General features: G+C 33.5%; 1 protein-coding gene and 2 pseudogenes across 1 annotated transcript; 1 reads left to right on the top strand and 2 right to left on the bottom strand.

Moving 5' to 3' along the window:
• Positions 1-9,568: 9,568 nt before the first annotated feature.
• On the top strand, positions 9,569-12,305 carry LOC11436383 (leghemoglobin-like; annotated as a pseudogene).
• Positions 12,306-12,754: 449 nt separating this feature from the next.
• On the bottom strand, positions 12,755-17,259 carry LOC11430027 (uncharacterized). Its single transcript, XM_003625981.4, has 7 exons — positions 16,905-17,259; positions 15,922-16,221; positions 15,610-15,818; positions 15,459-15,507; positions 15,250-15,339; positions 14,977-15,039; positions 12,755-14,837 (listed from the first exon to the last, which is right to left on the bottom strand). The coding sequence occupies exons 1-7, from the start codon at positions 17,070-17,072 to the stop codon at positions 13,236-13,238; spliced, it is 2,481 nt and encodes an 826-aa protein (XP_003626029.2). The 5' UTR covers positions 17,073-17,259; the 3' UTR covers positions 12,755-13,235.
• Positions 17,260-20,266: 3,007 nt separating this feature from the next.
• On the bottom strand, positions 20,267-21,229 carry LOC11426629 (short-chain dehydrogenase reductase 3b-like; annotated as a pseudogene).
• Positions 21,230-25,099: the final 3,870 nt, after the last annotated feature.

Below are 25,099 nucleotides of genomic sequence, written 5' to 3'. Positions count from 1 at the left end.
GAGCGGCGAGCACAAATTATCGAAGACAAAAGTGAAGCATGAAGCAACGAGATCAAGAAAATGTGGGTGTTTGTTCAAGGTGCGTAGATATGTCGTGAGGGAAAACAATGCTTGGAAATTGACTATTCTTAATGGCGTTCACAACCATGAGATGGTGCGGTATGTAGCAGGGCACCTTCTTACCGGAAGATTAACGGAGGACGACAAGAAGATTGTACATGACTTGACCGATTCTTCGGTGAAACCAAAAAATATTTTGACAAATTTGAAGAAGAAAAGGAAAGAGTCCATGACAAATATCAAGCAAGTCTACAATGAACGTCATAAATTCAAAAAGGCAAAAAGGGGTGACTTGACGGAGATGCAATATCTAATCTCAAAGTTGGAAGAGAATGGATATAATTATTACGTAAGAGAAAAAAAGGAAAGTCAAACCGTTTAAGACATATTTTGGACTCATCCAACATCGGTAAAGTTGTTTAACACTTTTCCGACTGTTTTGATAATTGATTCCACGTACAAAACCAACTTGTATAGAATGCCATTATTTGAAATAGTTTGAGTCACTTCGACCTATTTGACATATTCAGTTGATTTTGCATTTATGACGTCGGAGAAGGAGGATAACTTTACTTGGGCTTTGCAAATGTTGCTTAAACTTCTTGAACCAAATAGTGATATGCCTAAGGTGGTAGTGACCGATAGGGACCCGAGTATGATGAAGGCCGTAACAAATGTTCTCCCCGATAGTGGTGCAATACTTTGTTATTTCCATGTTGGCAAAAATGTTAGATCAAGAATCATCACCGGTTGCAAAGTTAAACAAAATGTTGTTGTGGTGGATGGTGTAACACCCCGTTTTCCCAACATAAAAATTTCATTTAATAATCAAAGTTATTCACGTAAACGGAATGCTACACTTCTTTTCATAAAATCATAAACTGAATAAATAACTATTTATCCTTTAAAATTCAATAACAAAATCTTTAATACTTCGCAGCGGAATTTATTCAATAACTAAAACCAGTCTTTGGCACTAAGGCCTCTTTACAATTATGTCATAAAAATCTATTCTAAAAACATAGTCATAATTCTTCAAAAACAATACGTAAGAAATAGAAAGCAATAACAAAGTTCCCATCCCGTTACGTATCAGAGCACCTAGAGACACTTGAACCACCACTCATACGAAGAGCAACATTTTCAAGCAGAAGGGGTGAGATTTCACAAAACAATAATATCAAGCATATAATTCAATAATTATATTTAACAACATAAATAACTTCATCTATTAGTAATAATAATTCTTCATGTAATAATTCTTAATAGTTCAACCAACTTCTAATTATCATTTACTTCATATTCATCACATTATAAACATCATCATATAACACATAATAACCAAATCATAACCAACATAGATCATCACATCATAGTTCATATACAACATAACAACATCTTTAATTCGTAATAATACTTATTCATCAAACATCTCATTATCAATTCATGAATAAAAGACAACTTATCAATTTAACATAAACATCATCAAGTACACTTAACAACTCATAGATATCATCATCACTAATAACTTTAAAACAACACAATGTAATCAACATCTCACTATAATAATAATCATATATGACACAACATAATCATCGCTTAATAATAATAATCATATACAATACAACATAAATCATCATCTTATAACGACATGAACAACACATATTAATCATCTTAATTATATAATAACAACATATACATCATCTCGTCATAATATAATAATATAACAACAACATATTCATCTTCATATAATAATATAACAACAACAACATATTCATCATCTTATCAAAATATAATCAACACATACTAACACCATAATCAACATCATAAATCTTCAACATAAACATCTTAAACATAATCATCTTAAACATAATCATCTTAAACAATATCATCTTAAAAATCATAGCATCTTTGATAAACAATTACCAAGTAATCACAACATTCGATCATCATCAATAACATAACATAATATTCACTTAATAATATTAATCATATATAGAACAACATATTCATCACTTAATAATAACACTTATATACATCACAACATATAGCATCATAATAACATCATATAATCAACATCGTAAACAACATCATAACATTATAATCAGTATCATATACAACATCATAACAACATAACAATATCATAATCAATATCTTAAACAACATAGCAACGTAACAATATCATAATCAATATCTTAAACAACGTAGCAACATAACAGTATCATAATCAACATGTTAAACAACATAGCAATATTTTAGTCAACATCATATAATTCACATCGTATAATCTTCGTAGGTACTTCTTTAACAACACATGGGTAGAAAACAACTCGACAACTCATAGATGATAATTCATCGACAACTTAACAACTCATGGATGATAATTCATCAACAACGACTTTGACTCGACAAATGCGACAATGCAACTTAGACACTTATATGCTTGTGGTACCAATCGTCATCATAAGTATTAATATACTTTAATCGTGCGGAGGACAAAGCTCCTAATCGTGCGGAGGACAAAGCTCCTAATCGTGGTGAGGACAAAGCTCAATGAATGCTAATGCATGGACTCTATCGACAAGACACCTTAATCAACTTATCACTTATACATCCAATAATTTGGAGTTCATCATCAACTTATTCATACTAATAATCGTGCGGAGGACAAAGCTCCTAATATAATTCAATAATATTTCGAGTAATGCATTTAATCATTAAATCACATTATAAACAACTTAGCAGTTCATAATAGCAACAGAAACAGTACAAACAATTCACAACATAACAATATTAATATAAAGTATCAACAACTTAAACATCATACATCTTCCACATAAGTCATATAAATATTTCACATAACCAACAACAGCAACATAGGCGACACGTAAACATCTCAAGATATAACAATATCAAATGATAATCAACAACAACTCATGCAACTTAGTTTAACAACAATTGCAGCATAATCAATTCATATCAAGCTTAATAACAATTCATTTCAACATCTTGATCATTCAATAATATTTCAAGTAATGCATTTAATCATTAATTCACAGTATATAATATTCTCTCATTAATCATATCATCAAAGTAAATCATATTCATCACAACAACAAAATAGCATCAATCAATAATGATAATCATCATATATAACAATTACAAATGCACGTCATCAACATCTCAATCATTAAACATAATTCATGCAATATATATCTAATTATATAACATTATAAATATCATCAAATCATCTTAATCATTATCTAAGGTCTAAGGACAGTTTCTACATCTTTTTAACAAGTTTCCACCGTTTATTCATTAATTCTACAATTTTAACCTACTTTTCAATTCCTCAAAAACTCATCCTACATCATGTTAAACCTAACCATTGATTCACATACTTAATAGAATTGCAAAGTTAGTCTCACCCTTACCTTTGGATTGATCGACGAAGGACTCTACCGCTTTCTCTTATCTAAAAGTATATTAAACCGAAGAGGGATTATGGTCTTAAGAACACTTTTAATTCCGAAGGGACAGAAAGGAGTAGAAAAAGAAGAAAGACTCGTCAACACAAGTCAAAAGAGGGAGAAGAGAAGAAAAGCACAGGAAGTATCAACTGTGAATTTCGGTGTGTAGAATGAACTGTGTGAGTTCTCTATTTATAGAGATAATTTACAACTAATAAGTGAGAAACTTTGGAAACAAGTAATGCACCTATTAGATCTAGTAATTAAATATATCAATTGAGTACCAAAATATATTATATTAAGTACAAAAATATATTAGATTGCCTACCAAAATCTCAATATTCTATTCTAATATATATATATATATATAATATTTATACAACAAATAACAATTATATCTCTATAACAAATATATTTCTATAACATATATATATTTTTACACCAAATAAGAAATATATTTCTACACCAGATAACATATATTTCTACACAAAATAACATATATCTCTACACAAATTAACATATATTTCTACAACAAATCATGTGTATTTCTACACCAAATAACATTTATTTCTATAACAAATCATGTGTATTTCTACAACAAATAACATTTATTTCTATAACAAATCACATTTATTTCTGCAACAAATCATATGTATTTCTATAACAAATAACATTTATATTTTTAAACCAAATAACATATATATATTTCTAAATCAAATAACATATATATATTTCTAAATCAAATAACATTTATATTTCTAAACCAAATAACATATATATATTTCTAAATCAAATAACATATATATATTTCTAAATCAAATAACATATATATTATACTAATAAATACTAACATTTATCATAACAAAATATCACTCATCAAAATAAATCATATAAATCATACAAATCATATAAGTGTATTCTAAACTCATTAAAAATAATCAAATAATTAGAGAGGGCGTTACAGATGGGCAAAAGAAGATTGTCGACGAGGAGAGTCATAGTAAGTTAGTTGATACCATATTTGATGCATGGGAAAAATTGGTTGAATCTCCTACTCAAGAGTTATATGCGGGTAATCTAGTGGAATTCCAAGATGCTTGTAAGGATCATCCAAAGTTTCTTGAATATGTTGAAACTACCATTTTGAAGCCTTTTAAGGACAAACTAGTGAGGGCATGGACGGACCTTGTGCTACATCTTGGGTGTAAGACCATAAATAGAGTTGAAGGAGCTCATGGTGCGGTGAAGGAATATTTGTCCACCTCCAAAGGTGATTTGGGTACTTATTGGCATAAAATAGATGAGATGTTGGCAAATCAATTTTGGGAGATACAATCATCGTTTGGTAGGAGCGTTACGGTCTTGGAACATAGGTACAAAGATGTCACTTTGTACTACGGGTTGGGGGTCACATGTCTAGACAAGCCATGAACTTTATTTTTGTGGAAGAAGCGCGTCCTAGGAAAACCTTGTGCATCGAGAAGAAAACTTGTGGTTGTGTTCAAAGGACGTCATATGGCCTACCTTGTGCATGCTTCATTGCTATGAAAATCTGTCACAACAAGCCCATTCGATTGGATGAGATACACTCGCATTGGCATAAGTTGTATATGGGTGAAGAAGAAAGTAATGAAGATTTGTTTTCGGTCGCGGAGGAGTGGTGTGGTATCCAAGAACGTCTCGAAAGAGTTCCATTCCAAATGAAACTAGAAATCAAAGAGGGTATGCGGTTGTTAGCGTTTCCGGAGACCACAATGTTGTCACCACCTCCAAAAAGGGTGCCAACCAAAGGAGCTCCCAAAAAAATCAAAACTACACGTAGGATCCCATCTAAGTGGCAGACTATTGATTCTCAACATCCGGAAAGTCAATCTTCACCACGACAAAAATCTTCAAAACCTAAAAGAAAAGGTGCTCGCATTGGCATTTCTCCGGTTCCGGTTCCTAAGCCTAACTTGGTTTCAAGAAATTATGATCTATTGAATCTTATGTATTACATGCCAAAATTAATGAGACCATACATTGAGGGAATTGTGGATGTTATTGGTGACAAACATTGTGGGTTTAGGGCTATTGCCGAACGCGTGGGTTTGATGGAAGAAAGTCATGTTATAGTGCAGAGAGCACTTATTAAAGAGTTGAAAGAGCATAGGAACAAATACATCGAGGTATATGCGAGCGCCGACCGTTACAACTACATTTTGGATGGATTGCATCCTCTCAAAAATCCTAGTAGCTTTGCACCTCCCGACAAATGGTTGACATTCCCGGATATGAGACACATCGTTGCATCTTGTTACAATAGGTCGGCGGTGGAGATGACTACCCTTGATATTAGAGTCTCCGAGACTTTTTTCCCACTTAGAGGTGCGCCTCCGGTTAATCCGAAAGGCAACATGATTTGCCTTGGTTTAATCCCAAATCATTTTGTCCTTCTTTAGTTGAAAGATGGTTTTCCACTACATCCATCATCCACGGAGTGGAGAAATCATAGGAGCGATGAGGCAAAAACATGGGATTATGAATTCTTGGATCAACACGATCGTTTCTGAGTACTCATGGAGATTGAGGACAAAGAGAGACCGGTTCCACCAAAAGAACCAACAAATGAAGACAATCCAATTATGTTTGATGACACTCCGGTTAAAGAAAATGAAGAATTTGAAGATGTTCTGGAACATTTAGATGATTTGCTTTTGTTAGATGAAATATGACACTTTTTGGTCGGTGTTAATCCGTTATTTGGTCGATACGCGCCGACATATTTTTTGGGATATATAATGATCAATTTTTTTGGGTGATATGTAACTAACATTTAACTATTTATATATATATATATATATATATATATATATATATATATATAAGTTTCGCATTTATTAGTAATTCATGTACATTGCGTATAATGTGTTGCATAATGTGGAAAATTTAACGGATTTTAATCAATTGTGAAACGTTAACGCATTATCGGTTTTGTGTAATGTTACCGAATAATTGATAAACTATGAAATATTGATGTTTGTGATTGTTGGATGTTGTTGTTTAGGTTTGATTTCCTCCTGAATTGCCGTTTGAAATTATAGGTAAAACAGGACAAATTTCCTGGAAAAAACCAGTGTAGGCTGCACTGATTCTGCTAACTGGTGTGAGCGGCAGTTAACTGCCGCTGACCCCAGCGGATGTTAACTGCCGGCGTAATCTTGAACGGCTGTTAACTGCCGCTGAGGACATAAATGTATTTTACTTATGTCTTTATGAAGTTTTCTATGTCAAAAAAGCAATTTTCACCTTTTTTTACCTTGAGAATAAGTTTTTTTCTTTTAGAACAGGCAAAAATGGATTATATTAACATTGCTAAAATAGCCCTTTCAGCACAAGGTTTACCGAAAAAACTACTTAAAACGAAACACGCAGTTTACAAGATACAACAAAATGTTAACCAATGCCTAAACAGGACAATGGATTCGACATCCACATCTGATCACCAAACACAAAAACAACCTTACTAGCTTTCAGCCACCATAAAGACTGATACTTTACTTTATCTAATAATTGCATTAATGAACTTTCTTTTTGCTTAAAAATCCTATTATTTCTTTCATTCCAGATAACACACATCGTCAATAACCAAATTAGATGAAGAAAGGATCTCCTTGCTTTCAAACCACTTGTGTAAAAAGCAAAATGTGCACAATGATTTGAAATGTCACAATGATCAACACCATCAAAGCCTATCCAGGATCTCACCAACGACCATAAAGAAGCAAAGAAGCTGCAAGACAAAAATAAATGTCGAGCATCTTCCAATAAACCACACCCTAACACACATAAACATGCCTCTGAATTCAAAATATCACGATATGCTAAATTAGACTTTGTAGGAAGTCTATCTCGAATCAATCTCCAAGCAAAAATAAACACCTTAAGGGGAACCTCTTTGTGCCAAACCAAATCTTCACAAAGACTATCCTGCTGCTCCTCTTGATTAGTAAGCAAAGCATAAGCTCCACGAACTGTGTACCCTTGACAAGGGTCTGGTTGCCACTGCCACACATCATAAGAAAGAGGCTGCAAAGAAACATTAGCAAGTAATAACCTACACTCCGCAAGAAGCTCCTCCTTCCATGCCCACAACCTCCGCCTCCACTGCCATCCCCCTCCCTCCTCCCCCCAACCTAAAGAAAACATCTCTTTAACACTAATGGATTTATTTAAAGCTAAATCAAATAACCTTCTAAATCGAATCCTGAAAGGGACATCTCCACACCATCACTCATGCCAAAACAATGTATCCTCCCCATCACCCATACACCTAACCACACGACTCTCGAACCAGCCACCACCGCCCTCACCCTCCCCTTCTCTAATCCTACCAACCTCCTTCCACCAAAAAGAACCACTCCGGCCTCCATCCTCCAACCTCCCATCCCTAACACCATATCTAGCAACCAACACCCCATACCACAACCCTCCACGATCAACAAGTAATCTCCAACACCACTTCCCTAACAACGCCTCATTAAACTCCCTCAACCGCCTAACTCCTAAACCACCATACTCCTTTCTCATACAAACTCTCTGCCAACCCACCCAAGATATTTTTCTATGATCCTCACTCCCCCCCCCCCCCCCCCCCCCCCCCAATTTTTTTTAGATAAAATAGAATCTATGGAAGAGATTGTACCTGCTGGAGCCTTGAAGAAGGAAAGAGCATAGACAGGTAGCGCGGTCAAGACAGACTTTAAAAGAATCAAGCGACCTCCAAAGGAAAGAAACCGACTTTGCCAACTAGACGGTCTAGATTTAATAGGGTTAACCACATGTTCCCAAAAAGACAGACGACGCGGGTTTTAACCTATCGGCAATCCCAAATAAGTAAAGGGCAAAGTACCAACCTTACAATTCAACAACGACGCTGCTTTCGTTAACCAAGAGTCATAAACATTTACACCAACCAACAAACTTTTATGAATTTTTTTGAGAATAAGTTATGTAAGGAACAAGTCCATTTGAATAACAAAGGTCATTGGTTCTATTTTAATTCATTGATTGTGTTAATGATATTTTTCTACCTATCATTGTTGTATTATTAGGATATTAAGTTATGTAATTGATTTTGTTTTTGTACCGTTATTATGAGTAAAAACAAACACACAAATTGTCGTAACAAATTCATGAATCTGCAATAAACAAAGCAAATTCGTTGATTTTTAAATAATATTACATTGATTAAACAATAACAACAAAAGCAAGTATAGATCCTCTCCCTTTTTTAAAAATAATATCAATATATTTTTCGTTGGTGTTTCATTTATTTGAATAAAAATGTATCGTGAATGTCACCCCTCAAACGAGTAGATATCATCTCTATTTCATAAAATTTTAATAGGTCTTTACCCCACTGTAATATAGGTCATTTCTGGTTTTCACCCCTGTAAAATTTTTATTTTGATTCACCTCCTGTAATTTTTTTTTTACAAAACCAGTTTTATTTTTTTTTTCAAGATATTTTCGTTTTTGTTTGGCCTATTAGGGGGGTAAATCAAAACAAAAATATTTTGCAAGGGGGTGAATCAAAATAAAAATTTTACAGTGGGAAAATCGAAAATGACCTATATTACAAGGGGTAAAGACCTATTAACCTTAAAATAAATGGACATCTACGTTACAATATTTTTTGTGTATAAATAACACACACCTCTTTGCCATCAAATTAAGCTCCCTTCTCATCCGAAAACTAATCTCTCTCTCTCTCTTCCCTCTACTTTCCACCAATCAATCTCAAAATTAGAAGATGTCGCTCTTTATTTAAATTTTTTCAATAGATTAATGAATGGGTTGATGAAATGATTTTTTTAATAAACGTGTTTATATTATTATTAATTTATTAATTTTTTTTTATTAATTTATTGAAAAGATTCACGACTCTTTATAATAGTAATGGACGTTTCCACAAGCCAACAAATTTAAAATAAAATAAAAAAATGACAATAAATAAACTCCTTTTTTGTACACCTCCTGATTTTCTATATAAATAAACAAGCATTAGAAGTAAATTCTTATACCACAAGATACAAACACAAATAAGAAAAGGAGGGAAAAAGAAAGAGAAATATGAGTTTCATCGAGAAGCAAGAGACTCTGGTGAATGGCTCATGGGAATCTGTCAAACATAATCTTCCTCACCATAGTGTTTTGTTCTACACTTTTGTAAGATTTCTTTCAAAATGTTTTGGTTTTGTGTTTCCTTATTTTTTTTTTTATTCTTTACTTTAATTAAAATGAATGGGGTAAATTAACGTGAATATTTTTATTGCTTAAATTAAATAGTATATTGGAGAAAATACCTACTGCAAGGAATATGTTCTCTTTTTTAAAGGACTCAGTTGAAGTTCAAAATAGTCTAAAACTTCAAGCTCACGCTGAAAAAAAATTTGGAATGGTAGGTGCAATCTAACATCAATTAATTAATTTCCTTTTTATTTTTTATTCTTCATTCAATGTCGGCTCAACATCGGTGTTACTCGTAAAATCAACATTAATTTTGTATATACATGTGTAAATAATGTTAATGTTTTGAATGATGGAACTTAATATTTGCTCTAACAGGTGCACATAGAACTTTTTCATCATATTATTAGGATACTTCTATGTTAGTATTAGCTTCTCAAGTTGGCTTAAGTAACTCCTCTAAAAAAATTGACTTAAGGAACTCAGACATACATACATACATATATATATATAGAGACAGGATCTGTTGACATGTCAACGGATTCGTTGACACCAAATCTTATCCGTCAGTTATTTTAATCCAAAAGCCCATAATTAATTTGTGTTTCTTTTTCTAGTGTATCATCACTCAGACACAATTATTGCTTTTAGTGATTGAAAAACTCAAACCGAAAACATGGAGCAATGATACTCGTAATTCTCTCCTGAAAAAATTGTTTTACTCTTCCCTCGATCCTATGAATATTATTATTCTTGTTTCTATCTCCTTTCCCTCTTACTTAACTCCTCCTATGTATTGCAGCACATGAAGGAAATTTATGTCAATCTTATTATAACAATTACAATTGGATGAGCTTCCTTCAAAACAAAATTATAAATTGGATGAGTTTGCTTTTAAATGATTGGATATCAAAAAAGTGAATTGTATGGTTTTGGTAGAATGGAAAACTCCATTACAATTTTATTCTGATTACGGCATAAAAAAATAAATCTCAGCAAAGTCACTGGCTTTGAATTGGTACAATTAGTATGTAGGAGAAGAGATCATAGAGGGAATTGCATTTAACAACTAATATTTCCAATTCATTCTAAACAATAATATCTTTGAAGTATTTTAATTATTCAACTATAGAATATTTCAATTTTGCAGACAAGAGAATAAGGAGAATTATGATAGGATTATGTTTCCAATTTAGGTTTTGTAATCATTAAAAACAATAATAGTGTGTGATTGAAAAAAAAAAGGATACACAATAAATAAAAATGTGGCACTATTATTAACCTTTGATTAAATAAGATCAACAGTTGAGATTTGGTGTCAACGAATCCGTTAACACCTGGTGTCAATGGATCCTAACTCATATATATATATTAAAAATCAAAAAATTGATGGTAAGACAACCTTGGGGATATAAGGTTGATTTAGTGGCTAGATGGAGAGTTGAGAAAATGGATGTCGATGGTTTGATTTTCATTCTTCAAATAATATTAACTATTACTAACAGAATTAGTATTGACATTTTATTTTATTTTTTGTCAAATAGACCTAACTTTAAAAATTGTAGTATCTAGAGAATTCAATTCATCCCTTTAAACACACAAAGGGCCCACAAACTTCATAACAATATTTGAGAGACAGGAAGTTTAATGAAATATATAGATTAATTTGTATGCACATTGTAAACTGTTTCCATATATGGATCCAATCAAATCACTCTATAATGTCACTTTTTAGGTTAGTTTCTAAAATATATATACTACCATCTATTTAACATGATTTGATTGGATGCACGTGTAAAAAAGTTTTACACCGTTAGAGTGATTGCTTAACTAAATTTTAAAAATTTCTTCCAAAAAATCTAAATTTAGAAGATGAATTAATTGTTTTCTTCTTGATAATGTACAATCACATTATAGTACTAGAAATAATATAAAAATTTTAATGGTATTTTTAGTTTTTTTATTAGTATAACTATTGTGTCATAAGACATGTATTTATGATTTTTGAACTATAGGTGTGTGATTCAGCTGCACAACTCTGAACAAAAGGAGAAGTAGTTTTGGAAGATGCTACATTGGGTGCTATTCATATTCAGAAGGGAGTTGTTGATCCACATTTTGTGGTAGGCTAATATAATGCCAAATTTTATTGTATCCATTTTCAAACGAAAAAACAACAAATTTATATTAAAAAATATTCATTATACTTAAATAGGAAAATAAATGTTTTCAATATATCTTTTTTAACCTTGTTCAAATAAATATATATCTTTGTTAACATTTACCTATTATTGCCTATGAGTAAATCCGCTAAAAAAAATATTTTTTGTTGTTTCAAAGGTGGTTAAAGAAGCATTGCTGAAAACGATGAAAGAAGCGGCAGGAGACAAATGAAGCGAAGAATTTAGTACTGCTTGGGAAGTAGCTTATGATGCATTGGTAACAACAATTATAAATAAGTTTGAAAATAACATGTATGTCACCATAGCTTGTTAAACAAGTTTCTATAATAAATAATAAATGTTATTTAAAAGAATTGCCTAATACTTTTCTCATGTTAGAAAAAATACGACAAAATAATCAATCCCTCTCCCTCTCCCTCGGGATAAAACAACATTCCTCAATGTTGAAACAACCAAGCCCGGCTTTCATTAAGAAAATAACTCAATAACACGTCTAAAAAAAGGGTTTTGAATCCTTTCATTCACTATTTCTCAACACCTCTCTCTCAACCTTACTCTCTCTCTCTAGTATTGAGATTAAGAGACGGACAGGGTATGGAGAAAGATATAAATAATAATGGAGATGGTCCAATTTGAGAAAAATGTCTGGGATTCCAAAAACCTCATTAGCATGATATTGGTCTAACCCACCCCAATCCAATTGGTCCAAAAACCAACCATTTGCTATCAAATAAACTCTTGAAAAATTCCATTTCAAATAATTTTAAAAAGCTAATTATAGACATCTAACCACATAAGATTTAATGACAATTTCCGCAGGTATAATCCAAAAATTCCACGCATATACTCAATCTTTGATGTTCATGTTCGTTTTATAAATATTCAGATAGATTTCTCTAGTACTCATATCAGGACACCGGCCGACATGAATTCTATCATTCAGACTTGTGACTCTAAATAGTAAATACTTGGAACACTAATAGTAAGAAAACAAGAAAGCACCACTTGAGTACAAAGCAAACAGTACCCTTGGTGCCCACTTTCATATGAACACTTGAACAAAATATACCCCAAACCAACCAAAATCATCCCATTCAGCCAATGGAATTCAGCCTTCAACAGAACAACAAAATACCCATGCCAGCTTGCTGTACTTGAAATCTAACTCAAATTTGATACCATGAAATGATTACCTCCTAAGCAAAAATTCAATTCTTTATGTTCAATCCTTTTTAACTGTGGTTTCTACAAGCCAATTCTGCCCAATTTTCAAAGCCACAGTCGAGCAGAATCAGGGGAAGAGTTTTTGACCTCCCCCCTTTCGCCAAACACCTCGTACAGGCAGCCCAACTCCAGAATCATTATTGTTGCCATTTAAAGTGTCTGTTGTTCCAGGATCAGAAGTGGTCCGTGAGTTTTCAAGATCTAGAAGGGCCGAAGCAGAACCATCACCAAGGCGCACTCTGAGGAACTTGGAAGCTTTCTTGCGTTGCTTGTTCCCACCACCCCCATCCTCCTTATTTTGATTAGATAAACTGCCATTTGAAGTTTCAGTCTGCCCACCAAGCTTAGTCTTAAGTTGACTACTAGAGTTTGTTTGAATCTGCGGCTCAATTTTTAATTTACCTTTGTCAGTGCGATAAGCACCCTTTGATAGCACCTCCAGCTTCTCTTCTGAAGGTTTATAACTTGACTGTAGTTGATGAACACTGCTTAAAAAGCTATCTGCTAATCTATCAGTGGAGTTACTCCGCCTAACATCTAACGACTTACCTTTACCTTTCTTGTCGACATTTTTGTCCTTGCGATGGGTGCTAGCGCCGCCATAAACCCCGTCATTTTCTTGGAAAGCGTTTCTTTGCAAACCAGCATTGTAAGACTCCACAAGTTCTCTCTGCTTCCGAGCATCCGGGCATAGTCTTGCCAGCTCAGGTACAAGATGAAACAGGCCAAACTGCTGGACACAGTCCACATATGTATCAGTATCTATTGTGCCTTGGCGATATTGAGCAGATATGTCTTTAAATACAGTGTATCTATCTTCGTCAAAATCAAGCGCACTACGAATCTTTTCAACCAAGGACTTATTGGCAGACTGAACATTCTCCACATTCAGCGGAGGCTGGCTACTTGTAGGTAACTTGCTCACTTGTGCAGCAGAAACTGGAGGAAAATCAGAAATTGAAACTCCAACAGGGTTGTTCTCAACGAGGTTTGGAGCTGATGCAGAGTGAACAATTTTTTCATTGTCACGTGTGTCCCTCGATGGACCAGCAGGTAGTTTACCGTGAGCAGTTCTATGTGCAGCTTGAATAGAATTAGCAAAACTTGATGCTGGAAGTCCACTGTTAATTACTGTCTTCATCTGGCCAGAATTTTGAGACCCTCCAAGAGCACGATTTGTTGTCTTTTTAGATTGCGAAGGTTGTACAGGTCCACGACTTGGTACAGACCAGGCATTTCCAGAATTAATAACAGATACATTTCTGTTGCCATGCCGACGTAAACGTGCAGCCATGGTATTGCTAGATGAACCTTCAGACTCGTGTTTGGACCTTTCCTGGCCAGGAAGTGGAGGAAAGGAAGAGTCTACCAGAGGTTTAGAGCTGTGCCCTAAGGCCTGACGGTATCTTGATGTTGATTCAGAATCTGCAGTAGCTAATGATTCAAACGGATTAACGATGGAATCAATATGTGCATCTCCGTCATCATAAGCAATTGGCCCATTACTTGAAGTTGGCTCACGATATGTCTGCTCAGCATTAGCAGTCTCCAAACTGGCTTCAATGGCCATGGAAAGTTGATTTTCAGAATGATCACGACGAAATATCCGGCCTCTTCCACGGCGTTGATCCTGTTCATTATTGTGTCTATATCGAAAACTAGTTGGTATCTGCGAGGAAACAATGGAAGGTAACTTCTGTAAGGTACTAAGAAGGATCATGGAAGTAAATATTGTCTTTGGAAACTAGCAATAATACCAACAGGCATGCGAAGTGAGTTCAAGAAGAAAAGATAGCCATTGTACGTGCCTGAAGAGCAGCATTACGCTTTGACCGTGACATACGCCCTCCATGTTCCGTAGCATTATGTCTCTATGTCATAAACAAGGAAAAAGCGACGACGAAAATAGTCAGCATCTGATAATGTTACATTAAGATAAAAAATAGTCAGCATCCAAATGAACATGCATGCGAAATCATCAAGCAGGTAGTGTACAGCACACAAGACACCTTCCAAATAAACCATTAACAAAAAAGATGAAGAAACAGGAAAAGATCCCAGTGCTGTAAGTAATCAGTCACCTTCATCTCTGATTCAGATTGAAAAACAATAAATTTCTTGGCAAGGCAAGCCTCATCTTCACATAAGAAATGTTGTTGTCGGAAGTGGATCTGCATCAGCGGACATTTGCCCATACAAATACTATCAGGTCAAATAACATGAAATATCCAGCAAAGCCTTACTTTCAGACGAAAAAAGAGAGTAAAAGAAGCTGACGATTATTTCTTACCTCAAGGTCATCATAATTCTTATAGTATTCAAATTGTCCCGGGTGCTGCCTGCAATTAAAGCACAAATATAATGAACACTACACTTCTAACAGTTCAGACCGAAACAAAGAAACACCTATTGAGCACATGATGGATTAGCTTAATTGTTACCTTTGGCATATATGACAAGTATAATGTTCCGTAGACATGTGTGTGTACAGTTCATTGTCCCCATAAAACGGGGTTCTGCAAAATTCACACATAGGATGCCCCATAAAACCACCTCTCTCACTCTCACTTCCATCCACGTCGGAGTCACCTGTGCTTATGTGTTGATTCAACTGGGTTCTAGTATATAGTTTTTGCTCACATATAAACACCTATGTCATAAAAATGATGGTATAAAAGCTCGATCAATAAAAAAAAGATTACAAAAATTGTCATTCAAAAAATACATGGAATGCAAAAACATAAATATTGCACCTTCCTTCCCTCCAAACACAAACTGCACATATGCAACTTATGACGATGGAATAAGTGACCCTTCAGCTGCCCTATATTCCTAAACCTTTGTCGCCTTGAACCATCATTTTGTTGCTCCTCCATCTTGTCGCATTCACTGCAAGAAAGCCTGCACATAGCCTTGATCATCTTGTAATGGTCCACGTCATCGAAAAATGCATTCATATCCTCATGGTACCAGTACGGTCCAACCTTCCCTTCCCTCACCTCAGACGGCAGGGATGAAAAGTCATTGATCACCCTTGTATAATCTCCAAGAGCCTGACGGTATACACCAAAATTGAATATCAACCACATCAAAAGATAGCAACAAATGTAAAAAATTAAAAACTTGGTCCCTACTATTGATGTTTTTTTATCAAACAAAGCAATTAAATGCTACAATCTTGAACTAAAATTATGAAATTCCTGACAAAGTGAGAATGAGAACAACTATGTTAACCAAGTTTGACTATGTCTTTTCTAACTATGTTCACCAAGTCACGAATTTAACAGTTCTCAGTTGTTTAGAAACAACATGAAGGAAACAGTTCAAAGACAAAGGTGTTACTCACAAACTAACGGTAAAGGAAAAAGATAAGCAAAGCAAGTATTTAACTTCAAATAACATACCTAAACTTCATTACATAAAATCACAAGTGCTAAGTGTAACTTTCTCTTCCAATATTCATTCATGCTTGGAACTAGGAATAAATTAAATCATAATATGCATATATACATGCTTGAAGGCAGGCGCATTCTGTGTCAGTGTCCAGACACTAATACATGTGATGGCAATGCCACCGTCTCCGTGCTGCATAGCAGCAGCACAGGAGAGTTGAAAACTAAAGTTAAGACGGGTTGTTGTTGGGTGTTTAGAACATGAAAGTGACACAGATCAGATTCTAAAAGTCACAAAAATCAGCAAAATCAAGATAGAAAAGAATTTGATGAAAACGATATACCTTGGTAACAAAGATGAGATTACATTCGGTCTTACAGATGCAGCAACGTCGATCATCACAAATGAAACGGAGACGAGCAACGCAGGTGGAGCAAACCTCACGATGCAAACAAGGTCCGTACGCAACCCATTCCAATGGTTCGGCGCAGACAGCACAGCAATCATCCATGTCTTCTTCTCTTCAAACCCTAATTTCAATGCCCAGATCAATTCACGAACGATTGTTATTGCAATTAGGGGAAGATTGAATTTCTAGGGTTTCAGGTTGATTGATTGAAAAATCGTAGACGTGGAGCGGAAGGGTCGGAATTATTTATTTTTATTTGACAATCGTAGCCAGCCACCGCTTCACCAAACATAACATAACAACACCCAATCCCTCCTATTTATTTAGAGTAAATAGTCAATTTCCCCCCTGAAATTGTAAGTTTCATCAATTACCCCTCTGAAATTAACAAAACTTCAATTACCCCCCTGAAATTTCACAATGTTAGTCAATTTACCCCCTCCGTCAAATTTTTCTGTTAGTGAACATGACGTTTTGCAAATACCCCCCCTGAAGTTTTGCACTTATGTGCAAAATGCCCCCCAAACTTAAAAATTTATATTATTTTTTTCTTAAAAACAAACAATTAATAGTTAAATATTAAAACTAACTATTAATTTTGGAATTTGGGAAAACTACATGCATATATACATCAAAATAGGCTCAAAAATGGAGAAAAATATGTATTTTTTAAAGTGACAATAATGGGATGATTTGTGAATTAATATTGGGGGTTGTGTAGTTTAAATGGTTTGAGCAAATTGTTGAAGGAGTTGGAGGAGTTAAAAGACTAAGATGGTGAAGGAGAAAATATAAATTTAAATCTGATTATTAATTTGTTTATAAACCTCTAAAAATAATAATTTGTCTATTAGAAATAACCATTATTGTCACTTTAAAAATACACATTTTTCCCTATTTTGATGTATATATGTATGTAGTTTTTCCAAACTCCAAAATTAATAGTTAGCTTTAATATTTAACTATTAATTGTTTGTTTTTAAGAAAAAAATAATATAAATTTTTAAGTTTGGGGGGCATTTTGCACATAAGTGCAAAACTTCAGGGGGGGTATTTGCAAAACGTCATGTTCACTAACAGAAAAATTTGACGGAGGGGGTAAATTGACTAACGTTGTGAAATTTCAGGGGGGTAATTGAAGTTTTGTTAATTTCAGGGGGGTAATTGATGAAACTTACAATTTCAGGGAGGAAATTGACTATTTACTCATTTATTTATTTTTCACCAAAATATATATATATATTTTTTATTATTTTTGTTTTACCCAAACAAAAAAATATAGCCTCCATCAAACTTCCTTATATGGGTCAATTTGATTTTCCTACATTCCAACAATCAAACTTAATTTTTCTTTCAATTTAGCCTATAAGTGGAAAAGACCTTCTAGAATCCAAACTCTTAGGATGATAGCTCATGGTTGATCTATGACACAATTATAGTTTTGTCAGGATTATTTTATTGATACAGATAACTTTCTTTAAAATTGGCTTTAGTTTAATCTTGATAGAGAAATGATATTTGTACAACTATTTTTGACAACTTTTAGATAACTTTCTCTTTCATACTCACATTATATTCTTAATCTCCCTCTTCCTTTTTCTCTCTCCATTGTTTTTAACTAATAAAAAGGAGGAAAAAGAGGTTGTCAATAAAGTTGTTAGCAAATGGTTGTTCAAATATCATTGTTCATCTTGATAATAAGGTGGACAAACAGAAATGACATTAACCAACTCATTTATCAATATGCTTAGTTTGACATAAATCAACTTATTTTCACAATACTCTCATGTATCCTTGAGTCTTTTATTCTTATCTTGGCTAGTCAAGGAGTTGTTATTCCTTCCAATTTACTGCAAATGACTCACTTACTATGGAACTGAGAGAGTAGTTTTAATTGTTTGGAGCTCTTGAAAGTTCCTCCTGAAGGCCGTCTTAGATAAAAACTTGAGAAGAGTTGTATTTTCTCGCTTTGTTAATTAGCCTATATTTCTTTTCCTTTGATTTGATTTGATTTGATTTTTTGAAAGAAAAACAAATATTGTAGTCATTTATCTTTTAGAAGATTCATTTTAGTTAGTTATTTTTTGTGATGTAATGCAAATTAATCTTTAAAAAAGTAAAATTTTATCTTCTTTTTTTTTTCCTTTAAAAAAAGAGAAAATTTTACTTTTTATCTATTTACTCTTCTATGTTAAATTATAACCATGCAGACTATTTATTATCTCACACGACGTCAAATGACGTGTCAAAATGTTACTCACATGACTATCTTTTTCTTCTTCAAAATTCACAATATAAATTAGGGTTCATCATTACCATAATACTTACTAAATTTTTGGAATTCAATCCACGAAAACTAAACTCAAACTTTCAAAAAGGAGATAAATAACATTATTGAATCTCAAGTATGTTTCTCACCAACTGCAACCGCTTCGTTTAACATTTTTTGTTTGTACACAAAATTACAAACATTGTCTAACTCTCACACAAAACTGTAATATTACTTCTTGGGTTTGAGGAAGCGATACGAACTGAATCAGACCTCACACTACTTTAATATTAGAGATCGAATAACTTTTTATAACTTCACAAGAAAAAAGAAATAAAAAATGAATTATCTTGAATTTAATTTAGATGTAGACATTGTATGACGATCATTATTTATCAATTAAATAAATGGAACTTACACATCAAGAAAAATGGGGTACATGAGGGCAAACAAAAAAGAAAACAAAAGTGGGAAGGGTGAGAAGGGAGTGGAATAGTTGTAGCAAAGAACCTTAAATACAAGAAAATAAATGTTGAATGTAGGTTGAGCAAATAGCAATAGTACTATTTGCTAGAGTGATGAGGAATTTGAGTCTTTCATGTTGAGATTGAAATTAAAGTGAGTTGTATTGGAAATCTCAAACATAACACTCTCGTGTTGAATATCAGCATGAGATCATAATCAAATCCAATGCAAATAGAAAATTCAAGTAACAAGTTTTAAAACATTTGGTCTACATATTAGGAGGTGTGGCTGAAGAAAGTATTACAAACCATAGATAAGCCACAATCAAGAACCAAATTATAACCACTGATGTAAATAGCTTCATCAGAATCAAGAAACAAAGCTGCTTATGCAATATGCCTAGACTTCAACACCAATGATCAGACCTTCGCTTATAGCGTTATACCGTTAAGAACAAGACATGGACTACAAGAATCGTCATTTAAAAGTTAAGCTGAAATATTATAACATTTATTTCATCATTTAAAAATATGTTTTCTTCAAATTATTATTTTGGGTACATTATAATTCCAAATCAGATAGCTTGTTTTTTAAGCCATCGGTTTACGACAGTGAAGCCTCCATCGACCACCAAGTTTTGTCCACTAATATAAGCCGATTCATCGGAAGCAAGAAACATAGCAGCTTCTGCAATATGACCAGCCTTTAGTGTAATTCCTTTCAAATTAGCAGAATCATTCCCAATAGCTTCAACTTCACTCACATCCTTGTTCAGTGCTCTACATAAAAGAGGTGTGGCAACACCAGAAGGTGAAATTGAATTAACTCTTATTCCATAAGCTCCAAGCTCACTGCACGTTGAGCGAACAAGGCCTATAAGACCATGTTTGGATGTTGTATAATCATGTCCTGCACATCCAGCAACAAAGCCAGCCACACTAGCCGTGCAAATTATGGATCCACGAATTTTTCTTTCCACCATAACACGCGCAGCGTGCTTGATAGTTGTAGCTGATCCACGAACATTAATGGCCATGGTGTTGTCAAATTCATTTACATCATTAGTATGCTGATAGACATAGCAGTAGCACCTCCAATTCCAGCATTGCTGAACATGATGTCTAAGGTTCCATATTTTTCCAATGCAAAAGCTACGGTTTCCTCAACTTGTTTTTCATCACTCACATCACAATGGTGGTAACTCACTTTGTCTAACCCAATTGAAGTTGCAACTTGGTGACCCAATTCATCATTGATATCTGCTATAACTACAAATGCTCCATTTTCCACGAATGTCTTCACTGTCTCCGCCCCTATTCCGCTTGCTCCCCCAGTCACTATAGCAACCTTACCCTCCAACCTATGATAAAATATAGTATTCATGAATTTGTTAGCCAATAGAAATATGTATACACTACTAAGGCAAAAGAAAGAGTTTGTCCAAAAAAAGAAAAAGGTAGAAAGAAAGAGGGATTCAGAAGTATAGAAAATCATACCTTTGTTTTGACATGATGATTCAATGAGATACTCTTTCTTTGAGTTCTCAACCTTTTACATATAAGTTTAAAAGCCTTCGTCTCATTCTTTTATATAAGAAATAAATGCTGTATTTTCCCCTCCGCATAAGAAATCATACCTTTGTTTATTCATGATTTTAGTTTATGTTTTACTTTTATTAATATATTGGTCAAATGTTCCTAAAAAATATCTCCATAACTAAATCGATGGGAGATAATAAGAGTTTGGTGATGATATAGACCCCTTTACCAATCTACCATAGTTTTGAAAATTATATACCAATCCATCCTATCCTAGTTTGAAAAAAATATATCAAAGTGCCCTAGTTTTGGACCCCTAGTTAGAGCATCCATTTCAAGTAGCACACTTGTGAAGGAAGTGCACAGAATAGGCCAAATGAAATGACATGTTTGAATGTTCTAGTCGGGGTTTGAACCCCAAACCTTACATATATTATGCATTATTCCTATCAACTGAAACTAATATTATGATTTTTATCTTTAATTTTAAACATATGACAGCGATTTCTAACAATTCTCTTTACATACGAAGACAATTTTTTTCCATGTATTCGTAAGCTGGCAACAATTTTTTCACGTTGTCTCAGCTCATCCATTAAAAGAAATAAATGGTTATAACTTATATATTTATTGTAATACCGACTAACAAACTACCGACTAACAGTGGAACAAAAAAAATTACCAATTAACAAACTCTTACCACAACTAATTGTATTTTACTATGTTATCTGGTTTAGTTAGATTTGAGCTAAGGAGGAACTGAGGAAGGAAACAATCAAAGGTACTTAAATTCAATTTTTTGCAAGAAATTTTGGTCATACTTCACTTACACATCGATTGAACTCAAGACTATCAATAACTATTTCCGCTAACAACCAAACACTACGTGAATAATCCACCAAATTTATTGATTAGCGAACTTTTTTTTCTCTTCATTAAAATTAGTCTTCCATTCACATAAATCGCACTTTTTAGTTCTTGTAACATTTTCCTCAAATATTTTAGGGATAAAAAATGTTGATGGAAATTTTGACAGGGACCAAAAATGCTGATGAAAATTTTTTATAGACCTAAAAATGTTGATGAAGATTTTTATAGAAACTAAAAAGTGTGATTTTATTTTATAAGGACTAAAAACAAAATTCTGAATATTTATAGGGACCGTTTCTTAATTAACTCAATTGTAAATATGAATGCTAGAACCAAACCTATATAGAGTGGTGTTTAATCTTTAGTGGCAGGCAATGTCGCCCTAAACTACTCTTTTGCTAGAGGTATAGGATGGTTCCAAACTATCGTTTTTAGATAGATGGATAAATAGAATCAATTAATATAGCTATATATAATTTATTAAAAAAAAAAAATACTATCTACCCCTAATATAAGCATCCATTGCAACATTCCGATTTTCGCTAGATTTATTTTTAATTGTTTTAATATGTGTTTATATGTGTTTGTGCGTGATTACTTATCATTGGGTGCATTTTAATGGGTTTTCGTGTTGGAAGGGTAATTTAGTAAATTCATGGTGAGGATTATTTTTAGTGTTTTAGATGAGAACCATTATTTTACTAAGTTACTAGTTTGTTAATTAGTTGTGAGCTGGTAAGTGATCGTTGTTATTATTTTACCGTTAAGTGAGTAGAAACATTTTTGAATTAGTGAATGAGTGAGTTAAGCCTACTAAGGCATTAGGGGTTAAGCTCATTTGAGAGGAACCTATATAAGTTCTGGACTTTAGAGAAAAACAGGTTTTAATTTCATTTCATAAGAATTTGAGAGAGGTAGAGAGAGAAAGTTCAAGAGAAGGAGCAAAAGGGTTAGAAGGGAGAAAGCTTGAAGAACCAAGAAGTGATAGAGATTCTACGAGCTAAATTGAAGTTTTTGCTAGGATTATTGCTTATTGAGGTAAGGGGGTTAGATTTCATTCATAATCACTTAGTTGTAATCTTTTCCCTAATTATATGCACAAGTGCTTATTTGAATAAGTGATTGTTTTGCACTTAGTTGTTGAAATTCGTGCTCTTGTTATAATGATATGTTTGAGTACATGAAATTGGTGATAATTGAATTGTTGTTGATGAAATTGCATGTTCACAATATGTGAAAATGGGTATATTGTGAATTGTGCTATGATGTTGTTGGTTTGTGATGAGATTCATGTTTAATTGATGTTGTTGTTGTTAAGAGATATTGTTGTTGATGATTCATAGCTTGGGTGTTCATAACCATGAGTTTGTGATGTGAATTAAGTTGTTGTTGTTGATTTTGTGAAAATGGGTTGATTTGGTGAATCATGTTTGAATGACATTTGTTTTCATGTTTAATGTGTTCTTGAGAGCCCTTTTAAGTGCTAAAACCTGTAAACAAACTTTAGAAACATATTTGGGTGTTGTGATATCAAAATTGGGAATTTTGGGTGAAAAATGGTTGGAACCCGAAAGTTTTTCTGCAGAACTGATGACTGTTCGCTTAAGCGAACGCTTAGCGAACAATCACAATAAGTTATGGAACTTGGTCGCTTAAGCAAACCGGTAAGCGTGCGGTAAGCGAACAGCTACTGTAAGCTTCTGGAGCTTGGTCGCTTAAGCGAACAGATGGACACTTAAGCGAACGAGCCTAGTTTCAACAACTTTTGATTTTCGTTCCGGGCTTTAGGGGGCCAATCCAAACTTTGTAAAACACTTCGTTCAATTTGTTTAATCTCTGTTTGTACTCCCAAACCTACTCGAACATGATTAACTTATTCAAACTTGGGATTTTCTAATTGGGTTGAAACTTTGAACTTTTGATAATTTCGGATTTTGTCATAAATGAACTTTTGTGAACCAAAAAGGATTACAAGCTTGGTCTACAGTTCATGTGGACTTAGGCAAGGCTTGTAAAGTTGGTACAATGTCTTAATCATATCAAACTTGATTTTCGGGTGAGATTGTGGAATATGTGAACTTGAGGTTTTCTCATACGAACTTAGACTAATCTTTGAACTAATGGTTGATAGTTTGTAAGTGGCCTATGCTCATACTTATATGATTGATTTGTGAGTTTTCAAACTTGAATAAGTTACCTTGTTTTGAAAATTATCAATGTTGGCCATTTTGCCACTTGATACGGACTTTGTCGAAAATGGTTCTTTAAAGCCAATTACCTTATAAATCTGTCGTGAATAGCTTTATATGATTGAATGAAGATATGTGAATGAGTGCTAAGTTTTGTATGCGAGGTTTATCCTAATGCATTGTATTTTCTCATTTACTTGGTTTGTGAGATAGTATATGGAGTTGTTGAACTATAAGATATAATTGATGTTGAATATTGCATATATGTTAATTGATGAGGATATTGCTGGTGAATACATATATGTTGATTGGTTGTGATATTGTTGGTGAATACATATATGTTAAGTGATGGTGTGGTGATGACTCTTAATTGAATTATGACTTGATTGATTGTGTGGACGTAAATACTTGATAATACAATTGTTGTTGAAGTTGGTCGATGTAAATGGAGGTGTACTTTTACATTGTTGTTGGTGAATGTATGATTTTGCACTATTGAGTCTTTGTTTGTATGTCCATGCATCATAGTCATATTAAGTCATATGAGAAATGTAAAAGGAGGTGTATTTTTACATAGTTGAATTGTAAGAGGAGGTGTACTCTTACATAAGATGTGATGTTGACATCTTGGGGGTGACAGCCTAGACGTTGTTGGTGACGGTACCGCATGCATCTAGAAGAGTCTAGAACATTGCATGCATTTGAGTGGTTGATGAATTGTGTCACAATTGGATATGTGACTTGGTGAATTTGTGTATTGGTGAAATTGTTGAATGTTGTGATCTATGTGGATTGTGT

Source organism: Medicago truncatula, chromosome 7, assembly GCF_003473485.1.
Source record: "Medicago truncatula cultivar Jemalong A17 chromosome 7, MtrunA17r5.0-ANR, whole genome shotgun sequence".
In the NCBI taxonomy this organism is placed as follows: Eukaryota; Viridiplantae; Streptophyta; class Magnoliopsida; order Fabales; family Fabaceae; genus Medicago; species Medicago truncatula.
The sequence above is the reverse complement of the archived record's forward strand: the minus strand, read 5'-3'. Positions and strand labels throughout refer to the sequence as shown.

Coding starts and splice junctions, on each gene's coding strand:
- LOC11430027 (XM_003625981.4), bottom strand. CDS start 17,072: ATGGATGATTGCTGTGCTGTCTGCGCCGAACCATTGGAATGGGTTGCG. Junction 15,508..15,609: donor ACTTGTCATATATGCCAAAG/GTAACAATTAAG, acceptor CTTTAATTGCAG/GCAGCACCCGGGACAATTTG. Junction 15,340..15,458: donor AGAATTATGATGACCTTGAG/GTAAGAAATAAT, acceptor CCGCTGATGCAG/ATCCACTTCCGACAACAACA.